The sequence below is a fragment of the Microtus pennsylvanicus genome, chromosome 8 (assembly GCF_037038515.1).
Source record: "Microtus pennsylvanicus isolate mMicPen1 chromosome 8, mMicPen1.hap1, whole genome shotgun sequence".
Taxonomy (NCBI): Eukaryota; Metazoa; Chordata; class Mammalia; order Rodentia; family Cricetidae; genus Microtus; species Microtus pennsylvanicus.
Window position 1 is genome coordinate 56,575,782 of NC_134586.1, and position 15,947 is coordinate 56,591,728.

General features: G+C 44.6%; 1 protein-coding gene across 2 annotated transcripts in view; it reads left to right on the forward strand.

The window, feature by feature from the left end:
* The first annotated feature begins 3,574 nt into the window (after positions 1 to 3,574).
* Chchd6 (coiled-coil-helix-coiled-coil-helix domain containing 6) overlaps positions 3,575 to 15,947 on the forward strand; it is a 228,973-nt gene continuing 216,600 nt past the window's right edge. For both annotated transcript variants that reach the window (XR_012911615.1, XM_075983530.1), the window contains exon 1: positions 3,575 to 3,763. Coding sequence is in view for 1 of the 2 variants with exons in the window: in XM_075983530.1 (XP_075839645.1) it covers positions 3,677 to 3,763 (87 nt within the window). In the remaining variant the exon portion in view is untranslated. The remainder of the gene's footprint in view (positions 3,764 to 15,947) is intronic.

Sequence of the window (15,947 nt, forward strand, 5' to 3'; positions counted from 1 at the left end):
AAACTTGGGGAAATCCTTATATACCTAGCTGCTGCACAAGGATTTCCGCCCAGGTAGGTGGGAAATTGCCATACCAACAATGGAGTCAATGCCCTACAGCTAATCATCAGGCAGGGCAGGAGGGAGCACAGGAACAAACAGAATGCTTTAGTTAGCTGACCAGAAACTGTCCTCAAGATGCACCCCAGGAACAAGGGTAGACCCGGGCCCTACACTGTCATATTCATATATATTCAGCCCTCTGGACAGAAAGAAAAAGGTGCTCACTGTTTAACTCAAAGCCATAGTTTTTGCGATGGTTCAAAGGCATGAGAATACTCCAGCTGTTTTACAGACTCCTGTTAGTTGCTTTTTCTACAATGTGGATTTCAGAACAGATTACAAACCGGACTTGCTGAACATAGCGGACAATGAGGACTATTGAGAACTCAAGAACAATGGCAATGGGTTTTTGATCCTACTGCACGTACTGGCTTTGGAGGAGCCTAGGCAGTTTGGATGCTCACCTTACTAAACCCGGGTGGAGGTGGGCGGTCCTTGGACTTCCCACAGGTCAGGGAACCCTGATTGCTCTTCGAGCTGATGAGGGAGAGGGACTTGATGTTGGAGGGGGAGGGAAATGGGAGGCGGTGGCGGGGAGGAGGCAGAAATCCTTAATAAATAAATAAATTAAAAAAAAACATGATAATGTAAGCTTCAGGGAGTTGAGAAGGTTGTAAGATTTAGATCCATCTCTCACAGGTCAAACGGACTCCGGATTTGTACTCCTTTCATTCAACAGCCTCAGCTTCCCTGCCTATTGCCTATTCCTGGGGAAGAAGCTCCAAATAGAAAAGTTTCTTTACATACCTCAACTTTAACTGCTGTCCCTTGTCTGTATTGTCTTGGCAGAGCTCCACTTTATTGTTTGACACAATCACTCCAAAGGTGACACACATCACTTCAGCCCCCCAGGTAGACCTACAAAATTGGAAAGCTCTGAACTTGCTGAAAACTGATGTAAACCAGTACAGACAATATGACTGCTTCCTGTCTTTTCAGAGGGGTTGGCAAACCAGATGCTTCTAATGAAGACCCCATTGCCCTAATCCCCTCCTAGTCTTTGACTAACATTCCAACCTTCCTGGCACTGATAGCTGCATCCTAATTTCTACAATAAGTAGTTACAAAAGAGAACAGATATCCCCTTATCCTCAACAAAAGGCTGGACTATTAGATCAAAAAGAAACTCCTACGTTCCCTGTAAGTGGCCTGACATGACCCATGAAGACGGTTTGCTACTCTCTTGACCCAGAAACCCCTAAAAATCATGCAAATCAGGAGGTTCAAATCTTTGTGTTCATTTTAAGAACACCTGTGACACTGCTCAGGTCATCAGGGATATGTGTATCTAAAGATCCACCAAGTATCTGAAACCCCTTAGAGAAGCAGTGTGTGCCATTCTGGCAGTAATGTTCATGGTGTTAGAAGCAATGTGTACTGTTTCGGGTGTGTGTGTGTGTGTGTGTGTGTGTGTGTGATGGTGGTGCAATGGTGGAGTTGATATGTGTCCAGGCCAGAGGGTGGGGCTGAGCACAGGATCAGTGGCCAAAAGGAGTGCTGAATTTTTGCTGCACAGGCTTTAAAATGCAGAGAGTAATACTGAACTTAAGCCTTTGATGTAGGTTCTCTAGTCATTGAACACACCCAGGTGAACAAAGCACCAAAAATGTGATGGCAAACTTATAGAGCTCCTGGCAGGATTAACCCATACATGTGCTCCCTCTGCCTCATCAAGATGATCCTCACTGAAAAGAAACAAATTGTTCCAAAGCCAGGAGAGGAGGTTGTTCAGAAGAAAACGATATCGCAGAAGAAATTGAGGTAACAAAAACTAATGGCGCAAGAATAGATTCAGCTTAAAAAAAATACAGGTTGAAAGGTTTTTATGAGCAGATAAACCTCTCTGCCAATGCAATAATCCAAATTAGACCACATTAGAAAAAGCCCAGGTTTAATGAATGCCAGGGCTCCCTGGTAACCTTCCAGCATCCACCCCCCCCAGGAAGACAGGAAAGACCACATGTTTGCTCTCTGGGGCTCAGTTTAAATAGCCCGTGGGAGTGGTCTTGACCCTCCCTGGGGAAGGGTCACCAGTGGGCTGGCTTTCTCTGAGGTGGAGTCTGGACTGAGGCAATTCCCAGGGAAGAGGACTGGCTTGGAAAGGAAAGGTTCACCCAAACATTCCCGACTCCTTGGGTATAGGGGCACCCAGGAGACAGGGTGAAGCCTGGACCCAAACACAGGTCAAAGTTAAACAAAAAACAAAACAAACAAAACAAAAACCCCAGACAAAAAAAAAAAAAGGAAACTCCCTGGCAGAGGGGACAAGATGGCTACCAAAAGTACCTTATTGACGTACCAAGATTATATGGCCTTAACAAATTTGTTCTTTCTGTTAGTCACACAGGTATAATTTATAAACAGACCATTCATTTCTTGATGCATTACAAATTTTACTCCCCACAAATAAAAAATGCTAAGACCCTAGGAATGATTTGACAGGGACACAGAGATGAGAGGGGAATGATGAACCAGCCTGCCTCTGATTAGGCTTGAAAGTCCATTTATAATAAAGACAAACTAGGTTAATTCCTATTAATGATTTAATCTCTGTTTTCCAAGGATTGGGGAATGCCCCACCTGAAACTTAACTACAAATGGTTCTGTACTGCCTGTGCCAGGAATCAGCTGCTACGCTTTTGTTTCCAAAGGTTCTAATGACAACAACCTATTGTTATTATCGCCTTGCAACCATGTCTTTGTTTCAAAAGAGGCTGTTATGATCAATTTATGCTCTACTTTTATAGCCCCACCTATTTGCCTGCTCAACCCCCATTTGGAAACTCCCTACCCCTGAGCTATAAAATCCTTATTTCCCTACCCTCCAAACTTGACTTCTTGAACCCCTTGGGGGAAACAGTCCGTGTACAAGAATAAAAAAGTTTGCTTTAACTAATTGCTTGCTTTAATTAATTTGTCCCTGACGATTTGTGTCAGTGATCTTTCTCTCTGAATCTTTTAACAATTGGTCCATAGGATAGTTTTCCCCAGGCTTTCTCATGACAACTACACTCACCTTTAGGCCTCAAAAGCTCCCTGAATAAGGTTACCATGATTTATTAATTTGTCTTACAGTATTACAGCACTACACTAAATTCACTTACTCACGTTTTTTTATTTTATTTTATTTTATTTTTTAATGACCTAAGCCTAGGAAGACTAAGGCGGGCATGGGGATTGGGAATGGGTTTGCTCAGTGCTTGGTAACTGAATACCTCTTAACCTGAACATAGACAATAGACAGTTGCCTCAGCATCTTTGCTAGTTTCTTCTCAGAACAAGACCGATACTTTACTTCCGGGATAACATTTACAAGAAACTTTGACCTTGCCTCAGTATCTGTTAGACCCTCCATCCATTTTCACCAGGGTATGAGAACCACGCCCCCAGCCACTTATGGCGCTAGAATACCAGACTACAACTCCCACAATACAACGCGCGCCAATAGCAGCAGCCAATAGAACTCGGTGTTGCTGGCCTGTGTCCTGAGAGAAGAGCGTAGTGCGCTGAGCGGCGTCGTCCTGGTTGCTGTGGAACCGGCTCGCGTGGTTGCACGCCCTGCCCGACTTCTGTCATGGGCAGCGCTGAGAGCGCCGAGGCCCGAAGGGTGTCCTTCGAGATGGATGAGGAGGAGCGGGTCCGGGTGCTGCAGGGCATCCGGGTGAGCAGCGCGGCGGGAGGGCGCGGGCCCGAGGAGCGTGCGGGCGGGAGCGGGAGACGCCGTTTAGGGACCAGATAGACAGGGGAGGCCGCTGGCACCCAGGGGCAGCCGGCAGCCTCAAGTCGGTTTCCACCACCTTGGCTCTCACGTTTCCGGATTTGTTCCTCACTACCCCACCTCTCCTGGCGTGTGCGTCTGGTTGCGTGTGCTGTAGCACTTCTTGAAGGTGTTCCCCATTTCCAGTTTTGATCACGTGCCTTCGTGAGGCCCCAAAATGGGGAGTTTTAGCTACCATACACCTCATCCACAATTCATCTTAAACCTTAATAGTGGATCTCCACCATGTCAAAGAGGAGGGAATGTCTCACTTCCTTTTACAAGCTGCCCTGGTGCACACTGACCTGTCCATCCCTTCCCTGGCCTGTTCCTCACCTTTATACATATTTTTGTTTTGCCTCAGGACCTCCATGTTCTTCCCAGAAGATGCCAGCTGTTTGATGTTTCTTCAGTTGTCATTAATCTGACTGTCATCATGTTATAGCTCAGATACCGTCCAAGAATCCTTCCTTGACCACAGAGTCTCAAGCAGCTTCCCACACCACGGTCACACATTTATGATTTTCACAGCACTTGTTTTTGAAAAACAAAACAAAACTGTTTATTGTGTTTCCCATTAGAGCTTTAGCTGCTCCCTTGGCTGAAGTTCTTGTGTGATTCATAACGTTATTCCAAGAACTCAGGAGAATAAAAGCTCCCGTTTTAGTACAAAGTGGCAGCCCTTTACACGTATTATTTAATTTTCAACAGAGCTATGAGAAGTAGAATTGTTAGTGCCCTCATCTTTTGTGTTGTTTGGAGACAGGACCTCACTATTTAGCTCAGACTGGCCCAGAAATCCCAGATCTGCCTGCCTCTGTCTGCTGAGTGCTGGGATTAAAGTCCCACATCACCACATCTGGTCTCTTAGCCTATTTTGTCACTTATGGAGCACTGAGGTGCTGTTGGCAGAACTTGTCTAAGGTCACATAGTTAACAAAGCAGGAGGTCCAGGACTAAAGTAGGTCAACTCCAGAGCTGTTTCTAAAACTTCTGTGCATGACACATAGTGGGTGCTGGGCATGACACATAGTAGGTACTTGGTGAATAATTGTTAGGTGCTTATATCAGTTAACCCAAAGAAATAAATCAGATTTAAACAGAATGTTCTGTGAATTAGAGAGGAGGTTCAGAAAAAGACTTCCAAGGCTTGGACATCTGAGCTCCTTACGGGTATGACCTTACTTGAATGAGTTGTTTGTTGAGTTTCACTTGCCCCACTTGAGATAAAACCAAGACAGCTGTGGAGAAGACATGCAGCCTGTTTTTGTGGAGGCCTCTCAGAATATGCAGCACGTTTGGTACTGCCCAGGTGGTATTGTTGACTTGGCTTGTGGCAAGAGTTAAGTGCAGGGAGATACCTTCTGTTGAAGGCCGAGGTGGGAAGTTAAGGTAGAATTTAGGAAGGTGGCCTTGGCTCAGGATAATTTTCACTTTGTCACTGGGTGTCTTGGTCCAATAGGGCTCTGCAGGCCTGAGTCCACAGGTTCCGAGAAGTGGCATTGGAGGTGACTCTGGCTTTCTATTTCTAGTTCTCATAATCATCCTGTAGCGTATAAAATCTTTAAAATTATCTTCTCTCATTTTTGAAACAATTTGTGTGTGAGTGCACATGCTCACTTGTCTATGTGTGTACCACATTCATATAGGTACCCAGCGTGGCCAAAAGAAGGTGTCAAACCCCCTGAAACTGGAGTTACAGGTTATTGTGAGCTGCCGACCCTGGGTGCTAGGAACTAAACTCAAGTCCTCTTGAAGAGCAGTAAGCATTTTAATCACTGAGCCATCCTTCCATACCCTAGTATAAACAATTTAAAGATGGAAAATCGAGCTTGGAGACGGTAAGGACTTCCTAAGGCACGCTTGAGTACCACCTGGGACTAATCTAGATCTGTTGGGCTCGCTACAGCCAGGTGATTTTGCTTCTGCCTGGCTTGACAGGGATGCTCGTATACTGCTTAGTTTTACAGGTGAGTAAACTGGGGGAGCATCAGTAGTTGTTAGCTTCCTTTTCTAGTTAAACTGAGAGACTAAGTGGCTCGTCCAGGGGTAGTCAGTGAGGTCTTGTCCCCATGTTGGAAAAGCCATGTTTAGTGTGCCCGGATTTAATGAGGAAGGTGGAAGAAAGGACATTAAGGTAAAGAAATATTTGGAGCAGGGCCTGTTGTTATTAGTAGCTACTTGAAGGTTAAGGAGTTTACCTGGTCTTCAGACGGAGAAGAAAAAAAATCAGTAACAAATATTTAAACAATCAGATCAATAAAGCAGTTGAACACATGAGAAGTCAATAAGGGGTAGATTCCAAAAGAGACTGTCTGCCCTAGCTCTTTCAAAAAAATTTAAATGTTCTTAGAGACCACTTGTATTTAATCCCTGGGGCCTGATCCCAGTGCTCTTGTTTCCTTAAAATCAAGTGTTAGGGCCTAGCTCATTTGCACATTAATTTGCATAAATTTACATAGCGAGTTCAAGCCCTAATTCTGTGGAAGGTAAAAAAAAATTAATTGATGCAAAATGCTGCAATTATATTCAGCTCCTGATTTCAGAGCAAGCATGCATGAAATACACGAAGATTGTTTTGGTCAGTATATTGAATCTCATGGTTTTATAAGAGAAGGCAACAATGTCTTATAAATGTTTTTACTTTCCTACCTGATATAAGCTGCCATCCTACTAATTCAGCTGAACTTGGTTGATTGTTGAAATCCAGACTTTTTCTAGTTCCCAAACAACTTCTTTTCAGCTAGTCACCTCCTATTGCACCACACGCTTCAGGAGCCAACTTATTCAGCTAGGTGCCTACGCTCATTCCAGGCTCATTCCATCCTTCTGGCTGGATAAACTTTATCATTACTCATTACACCTATGAGGCAGGTCCTGGACCGCTGGGGAAGGGAAATACGATGAAAGATTAGTCAGATACACAGGAGACAATCTCAAAACATTCAGATGCCAGGGAGGCTGCTTGCCAGACACTACCTGAGCTACTCAGCAAATGCTGCCAGTGTGTTATTTACCCGACACTGGTCTGGTCTTACAGGGATGAGGAACAAAGCCAGGTTCTCTGCCATCTTGGAGGCTGGAAGGTAAACCAAAAGGCAAAAAATTTAAAAGCTGTAGTTTCTGAGAAGAAATTATAAGCTTGCAAAAAGTAGAAGGACTTAGGCTTGTTTGAACTGGGTTGGTGAGAAATGCCTCACTGAGGAGGGACGTAGATGAGGTATGACCTGAGCCCGTCCTGGGAAGAATACATATGTCTACTGTGCTGAGTGCTGTGCCAAGTGTGTTAAGGGCCTTTCTTCTGCACATGCTACCTTGTGCTGTGTCATTGTCCTCATCCGTCTTAGAGGTTAGATGTCATTCGAATTTCACAAAGGAGGAGGCAGGCTCAGCAACAGAAAGTAACCCAAAGGTCATATAGTGAATTAGTGCAAGACTTGGCTCAGGCTCTGACTCTGAGGCAACATTAACATGGTTGGCCACCATGAGGGGTAAAGATGCTTGACAAGGCTTGCCATGTGGCAGGATCAGCCTGGATCCTGGATGCCAGGCAAGGCTGTGAACATGTTAGTTTGGATCTCTAGTCAGGAGCGGTCTTCAAGGATTGGGTGATGTCAATTTTTGTTTTTTTTCTTTTTTAAAAAAGCTGTATTGAGATAGATTTTAAATATATCATTTCAAGATTTTTTAGTAAATGTACAGAATTGGGCAGCTGTCACCATATCTACTTACAGAACATTTGTGAGCTCTGAAAGCTACGTGTGTCTAGGACACTTCCTATTGCTTATCCACAGCTCTGGGTAACAATTATTCCTTCTGCCTCTATAAATTTGCCTTTTTTGGATAATCCGTGTAGGTGGGTTTGCATATCTTATATGCCTGGCTTCTTTTGCTTAGTGTGATTTTTTTTTCTGTAGTGTAGGGATAGAACCCAGAGTCTAATGCATTCTAGGCAAGATCTCTACTGCTAAGCCACATCCAGTCTTGCTAAACTTTTATTCCTTTTTTTTTAACTTTTATGTGTATGAATATTTTTGCCTTCATGTATGTATGTGTCACATATGTGCCATGCCCACACAGGCCAGAAGAGGGTATTGGATCCCCTGGGACTGGAGTTACATACAGTTGTGAGCCACCATGCGGGTGCTGGGAATTGAACCCAGGTTCTCAGAATAGCCAGTTCTCTTAACTAATGTGCCATCTCTCCAGCTCCTGCTAAACGTTTTTGACATTGCTGTTAGTGGTGGTGTATGCCTGTCACATAAAAGTCGTAGTTGGTGAAGGCTGCTGTGTTGTATGGATCTATGGCGCATGCATTTATTCAGTCACCAGTTGGCGACATTTATATTGTTCCTAATTCCACGTTATAATGAGTAAAGCTGCTGTAGACATTTGTTTGCTGTCTGTTGTCATTTCCAACGGATAGAAACCTAAGAGTCTGTTCTCTGGGTCGTTTTTATAATGTTAAGTTTAACCTTTTAAGAAACTTACAGGTTGTTCCTCAAGTGGCTATCCCATTTTCTGTTTTCACCAGCAATACCTGAGCGTTCCAAGTTCATATCCTTCCCACATTTGTTCTTGATGTTGCTTTGCTGGTAGTGACTAGCAGTGCTGTGAAATAGCATCCATGGAGTGGTTTCAATTTGTGTCTCTCTAGTAAGGATCCATGTGCATTTTTTATGGGCTTATTTGCTGCCCACATATTTTCTTTGGTGAAATGTTTATTCAGGCCTTTTCCCATTTTAATTGGGTTGTCTTTTTTATCATTGAGTAATGTTTTCTTTTTGCTGAATCCAAACCCTTTCTTACATTCTAATTTGAAGCGTTTTTTCCCTTCCAGTATGTGGCTTGCTTCTGTTTTTATAACAGTATTTGAAGTACAGTGTTTATAATTTTAAACTTCAAAAACCATCGATTGTACTTTTGGTATTGTATCTAGGAAAACTTTGTCTACTTTAAAAATCATGAAAATGTCTTCCTTTTTTTTCTTACTAAAGTTTGATAGTTTGGGGTATTTAGGTCCATCATCTGTTTTAGTTAATTTTCGTGTATGGTATATATGAAGGTAGTTTTAAAATTGAGATTGAGAGAATAATCCTAGGAAGGACATAGTAAATACTTGGGTTTTGCAGACCAGAATGTCTGCCATATCTACTGAGCCATCTTCCCAGTCCCCACATTTAACAGTGGCATTGCCTGCCTGTGTGTTTGAAAAGTATCTCCAGTTAGTGTCCCTCTCCTTGTTTCCTCAGCAATACTTTTTGCTTTGAGTGCACATCAGTGTGAATTTTCTTCTTCAGTGTATTTGAAAGAGTTTTATTCTTTTGGTATTATTGTGAATGAAATTATTTTCTTAATTCTGTCCTCGCGTTTTCCTTTGCTCATATGTAGTTGGTTTTTATATATTGATCTTGCAGACTTTTGAGCTCCTTTATCCCAGCAGCTTTTTTGTTGATTCTTTAGATTATTTTATGGTTAAGATGATGTCTGCAAATGATGCAAATGACTTTTTACTTCTTCCTTTCCAAGCTGGATGCCTTTTTTTTTTCATTTAAAAAATCTTAATGTGTGTGCTTGGGTGCATGTGAGAGTATGGAGGTCAAAGGACAACTTTTGGGAGTTGGTTATCGACTTCCAGTCCCGGGGAGGGGGTCCCGGGGATTGAACTCAGGTCAGGTTTGTATGCCAAGTGCTTTTATCCTCAGCCATGTTGCCAGCCCTCCTTTTCTTCTCTTATTCCACTAGCAAGATTCAGCAGTGTATGTTGAATGGAAGTGGTAAGAGTAATGTCCTTGCCTGTGATTAAGGAGAAAGCATTGAGCCTTCCCTTGTTAAGCACGTTAGCTGTAAATTGTGTGTAGGTTCCCTTTAAGGGTTTGGTGGTCTTAACCTTTTAGTCATTTGTCTCCTCTTCCTTCAGCTCTTGTATACTGTTTATCTCTTAGAAATTCCAAGAGGACAAAGATTAACTTTTAAAGATTGGAATGTCTGGTTTATTATGCTGTGCATTTGTGATTCCAAACTTGGCTTTAATGGGTTGACACCTCTTCTATCCAAGCTGACACTGGCAGCTGAGCATGAGATTTATGCCTCACCAAGACTTTATGGACTTACGTCATATTTGTGCAGCAAATTTCTTTTCCACCATGCTGTTGTCAAGAGTGTTGAGCTTGGCTCCTCAGATGTCCCACATCTGTGCTGTAATCATGTTCTATATTACCCTCTTTTCTTGTTCCATGTCTTTTGCTCTTGAAAGTTGTTATTCTGTGCTTAGGATCCTGTCCACTCTACCATGTCTGTTCTCTGGTTGTATCATTCATCTCAGTTTGACTTGGTTAAAGGCAGTGAGACAGACTAACCATCTTGGAAGACCTGGACAAAGGCCTTGACTCTGGAGGGGGGGACAGATAGGATGTAGCATTTCTGTGCACCTATTTAGCCCAGGTGCATTCAAGGGTGCATAAGTTCCCTCCAGTGTTCTTCAGATGGAAAGTTTTCTTTGATTTATGACAGGTGACTATAGTTTGAAAGAGCTGCAAAAGGAAACACCAACTTGGAAATCCAGGAGACAGGTAGCTAGCTTCTCTTCCCCTTTGCAATGAAGATGTCTTGAGTTAGGATGTAGAGTCCAGCACACACTGCCTGAGTGCACATTGTGCACCAATTCCTGGTCTGAGTGCTTCAATGTTCTGATCAATGCTCTGACAGCAGTCACACCTTGTGGCTAGCTTTGAGGCATTAGAAGACAAAGAAGAGCAAGTTCTGTTGGCAGTCAGAGCCCTTTAGGTCCTTCTGTTCTTCATCATCTGTGGAGGCAGAGGATATGTAGGCCCAGACTTTCCCCTGGTACTCTCTCCCCTGACTCCTAATTCCCAGATTCAGAGTGTGTGAGATCGCAGTCGAGGGATATGCACACAGTTTGAGTTGCTTTTGACCCCTATATATCCAATGGTAATGTTTAACAGCATAAAGAGATGCAGGGACTTCCATCTGACCTTCTGAGTTGAGGATGCTAACCCTCATGTAAGGTGAAATTTTGCAGTGTACCTCAACTGTGTCACAGAACCCAAAACAGCAATGTAGATGTAGGGGTGGCTGTTGGAAGGCTGTTGCCTTCATTTGGGAAATTAAGATGTAGCTCTGAAGGCATCCTTGATCCTTGAGGATAGCAAGTCCTGCCATTGGCCAGGGAGAGTTTTGCCCTTTCTTCGTGTTTCTGGTCTAGGATGAAAGCTGCAGTTGCTGTCTGTAGTGCCGAATTTTGGTTGTCAGGAAGAGAGAACTTCACCTGAAGAATTACCTCCATCAGACTGGCCTGTGGACATGTCTGGGGGGCATTTTCTCGACTGCTCACCAATGAAGGAGTGTGACGCTGTGAGTGGTAGTAGCATCCCTAGGCAAGCGGGCGCTGGGCTGTACAAGAAAGGTAGTTGACCTTACCTTGAACAAGCTAGTGAGCAGCTTTCCTTTGTGGTTCCCGCCCTGTAATTTGAAATGAACTCTTTCCTCTCAAGCTTGCTTCTGTCAGAGTGGTTTATCACAGCAACAGAAAGCAATCTAGGACACTGCTTATTTGCCTGGCTCTGATAGAAGCTTCAGGGTGTTTTCTGGTTCTACCCTTTGCCCCTCCTGTACCCCAACGTCAGTCATTCTCTTCCACCCCATTCATTAGCTGATAACTTCTGGAGTCAGTTCCCAGCCCAGAGCAGTCACAGACGGCCTGTCCATGTCCCCTTGTGTAGCACATGGGCTGTGTGCGCATCTAATTCACTGTCCACATGAGACCTGCCTGCGCCCCTCCTCCTGTTTCTGCCCTCCAGTCCCTCATCTGTGTTAGCAGTCTCCCTCATTTCTGTTTTCAGTCTTCAGTGACAAACTTTGCCAGCAGTCTCTGTTTCAGTATCCCTTTGTCATTACTACTCTTCCGGAAACCACCTGTACCGGGTTGGATCAAAGGGCCTCGTGCCTGCTGGGCAAGCTCTCTTGAGCTACCTCTCCAGCCCTGTTCTTATCTTGCTGCTTTCCCCTCAGTTCAGTCCATACCTCCTCTCTGGACAAATTTTTGTTAAATGGTCATAAAACTCAGGTTCAAAGGAGACAGGCAGGAAAACTTTGTCCCTGTGCCCTGGCTTGTCCCCCTCTTGAAAGCAGCTTATCTCTGTTTCTTCTGTCAGACTCTGCAGAGTCAGGGCTGATTGTGTCACAGTCAAGTTTTGCCTCTGGGTTAAAGGCCTATTGCTGTGCCAGACTCACCGGGAGCTCATGTGCTGGCACCCTTCCATGCAGATGGGCTACGGGCAACACTCCTACTGTGCTCAGCTCTTCTCTGGTCTGGCCTGTGGCTCCCTCCTCTGGACCAATGGTTTCTTCTCCTCCTTTGATTGGCTGAATCTTCTTCCTTAGGACTGTGGTAAGGGACTGCCCTCTGAAGAAGCCTTTCTCAGTGGCACCTGCAGACCTACTCACTTCCTACTACTTCCTGCTTGAGCCAATCACTATCCCTTACTTGCCTACTGCCTTCTGCCTGGTAAGCAGGAGTCACTTAGATATGGCTCAGTGTCTGCTACAGATCAGTATGATACTAGCTGGATAGAATTTGAAGACATTGGCTGGTTTTCTTGCCCCCAACCGTGAGCCCAGAAACTTTATGTTATTAATAGGTTTGAATTAATTGCTACCAATTAAAAATTGGGAAGCTTTACATAATTTGATTCTTAGCTTTTTTGGAAGAGGAAAAAACCCATTGACAGTCTGGTGTCTTTCCTTATGGCAGCATTTTGTGTGAGCGACAAGGCGGCTGTCCCCCTTTTGCCCTTAGCACTGTTCCCACCATATAGCCTTACATGATTTGCTTTTCTTTGCTAGGCCTGTTTTGTTTGCTTCTGTCACCCACCTGACCCCAAGCAGGCACTTGTGTGTGCTGCACATGGTGTCATGTGCCGTGCTTGGTGTTGGAGGTCCCTGAGGGCTTTTCTTGTCCTGACATTCTGGGATTTACATCTGTGCTGAGCAGCCGGTGGGTCTAATTTCAGCCCATAAGAAGTTGAAGGACTAGGAATGCTGTCTCCAAGGCAACAGCCCCAGCAAGGAGAGGAGTCTTCAGTACTGCAGGATTAGGCAGTGTCTCTTCAAGGATTGGGGTATCTGGGCCCCAAGAGCTTGACTCAATGAGATGTCAGGTAAAAACTGTTTGCTCTAGAGATCAGCCGGTTGACACTGCCTTGGTACACAACTGAGCCAGTGCCCCGGCCCACAGGATCCATGGACCCAGGCAGGGAGAGGGCACAGAACAGATTTGGTCTCCTACTTGTCTAGGGTTTGCGCAGTGCCTGGCGCCTGTGAGACCTTGGAAAACATGGTACTGTACTGCATGGACAGAACATGGTCACATAGACTTGGTGGGCCTGCAAGCCATTTCTTATCCCTAGTGACCATGGTGACACTTCTCCTGCCCATAAGAGAGCTGACACCTTACTTCATGAACTGACAAAACTGCCTCCACATTGTTACTTCTCAGCTGTGTAGATAGTAACATTTGTGAGGCTGAAAATCCACTAATTTTCATATTGACTGCTGCTGAATTCCTAGTTACTGCTCCTCCTCTTCCGTCTCCATAAAGCTTATCCGAGGCAATGTGGCTGCAAATTCCTGAGCCAGCCCTGGCATGGCATGGTTTTCTCCCCTCCAGGGAGCTCCACGTTCCTGCCTGCCTTTGTACAGGTGTCACTATTGCTGCTAGGGTTCAGTTTGAGTGTTGGTCTTAGCACTTAGGTCCTCTGTGATCATGGGTGGCTCTCCAGCCCCCCAGTATAAAATGGCCATGCACAGAAAATGCATTTAGCTGGAACCTGGCATGTGACATGTGCTCAGGGAGTCCCTGTAAGCCACAGTACCTTTTCATTTGGGTCTGATGCTGGGGTTTTTCTGCCTCTGTTCCAGCTTTGTTGCCTGTATTAGTCAGGATCCTGTAGAGCAGTGGTTCTCAACCTTGGGTTGTGACCCCTTTGGGGGTCGAACGACTCTTTCACAGGGTCACCTAAGACCATCTGCATATCAGATATTTACATTAAACTTAGTAGCAAAATTACAATTATGAAGTAGCAAGGGAAATAATTTTACAGTTGGGGGTCACCACACCATGAGGAACTGTATTAAGAGGTCACAGCATTAGGAAGGTTGAGAACCGCTGCTCTAGAGTAACAAAACTTATAGAATGAATCTTTCTCACTCTCTCTTTATAAAGGGGATTTATTTATTAGAATGACCTATAAGCTTTGGTCCAGCTAATCCAACAATGGCTGACTGTGAACAGAAAGTACAGGAATCCAGTAGCTGGGGTCAGTCCACGAGGCTGGATGTCTCAGGTGGTCTTGAGTGTATATGCTGGAATCCCAAAGAAATAGACCCTAATGCCAGTGAAGGGATGGACTTGCAAGGCAAGGGCAAGCCCGCAAAGAACAAAAGTTTTCTTCTACCACGTCCTTATGTAGGCTTCCAGCAGAAGTTGTGGCCCAGATTAGATCTGCACTAAAGATCTGAATTTAAGGTGTGTCTTCCTGCCTCAAGATATGGGTTAAAGGGTTGTCTTCTTACCCCAAAGAGCTGGATTAGAAGTGGATCTTCCTATTTCAAATTAAGCAAAAATCCCTCACAAGTGTTATCTCATTTTGGTGTTTTTGTTCCATATGTAGTCAAGTTGACAACTAAGAATAGCCAGCACATTGTCCCTTTCTGGAATTTGAGAAGTGACCTCCTTCCTCCAGTCTGCTCCTGGGCTCTTGCACAGGGTCCTTTGCTGATTTCTTCCCCTATGTGCAGCCACCTCTGTTTCTGGAGTGGCAGAGGGTCAGACTACTTGGATGCATTCGGAACACTTTACACATTGACTGTTCTTAGCTCGGCAGTGACACCTCCTCTCCAGCAAGCCAGGCTGAGAGCCTCACTGTCATCTTTTCTCTTCTCCATTACTTTGTGACTTTTTCTTCTTGCAGAATACATCTTATTTTTAAATGCCAACTGTTCACAATTTCTCAGGAATCCTTTCAGACTCTCCCCAAGCCTATATTCAAACGTGCTCTTCCCTTTGGCTTATGCAGTGAGATGTGTTATATTTGCTGTTCTGTGAATTGCTCTTTCATTTGTCTGCGCCTTCAGACAGGTCTTAACTAATTTCTCTCCCTTAGTGTCTTCAGTATCCATTCTCTCTTGTCCACTCTCCAGCAAGTACACATCTCAGCCTCCACTCCTAATCTGCACTCCTGTGTTGTCACACTTCCTCCGTGCTTTCATTATCTCAAGTCCCTCTTTCTCCTTTGCCAGACTCTTTTCTGCAGAGAAAAATCCTGGCTAAGTCTCTTTCAGAAGCTGCAGTGGTTCCAGTTGATGGCAGAGTCAACTCTAGCCTTTTGTCGTTCGGAAGCCTCATCAGGTGGAGCCCAGCTCTGTACCTTAATTTTTAAATATACCCACCAGTGATCTTTGTGACTGAACCTCAGGAACCTCATTCCTTCCCTGTATGTCTTTGCTTGTGCCATTGCCAGCTCTGGCAGGCCACTCTCTACCCGACCCCTGATTGCAAAGTGCATTTCTGTTTTTCCCTGAATGTAGGATGTGTTCAAGGCCTCATTTAGGGGAGCCCTGGAGCTCCAGCTCCTGGGGACTTAGCTGAACTGCGTATGTATCTATGACTACGTTCTGTCTATCCTTTTCACCCCTATCTGATGACAAGCTTGTTGAGAAGTTGATACTGAAGAACTTGACATTCTTCTTAGGCTTGAATGTTGCTTCTAAGACCATGGGCTGAAACTTGTTTCCATTGTCTCTGGTAGTACTGGGAGACGGAGCCTTTAGATGGTAGGGTGTAGGTCGTGGGAAGTGTGCCTCTGCAGGGGTTATTGGAACCTTATCCTTGGTCTTTGCTTCCCAGCTGCTCTGGAAGTGACTAGGCCTTGCCCTAGTTTCCTTTCTGTTGTGATAAAATATGGATCTAAAGCAACTTAACCTTCCAGGTCTTAGTCTATTATTGAGGGGAGTCAGGGCAAGAAGTTAAAGCAGGTACCTGAAGCAGAGACTGTAGAGGAACGTTCCC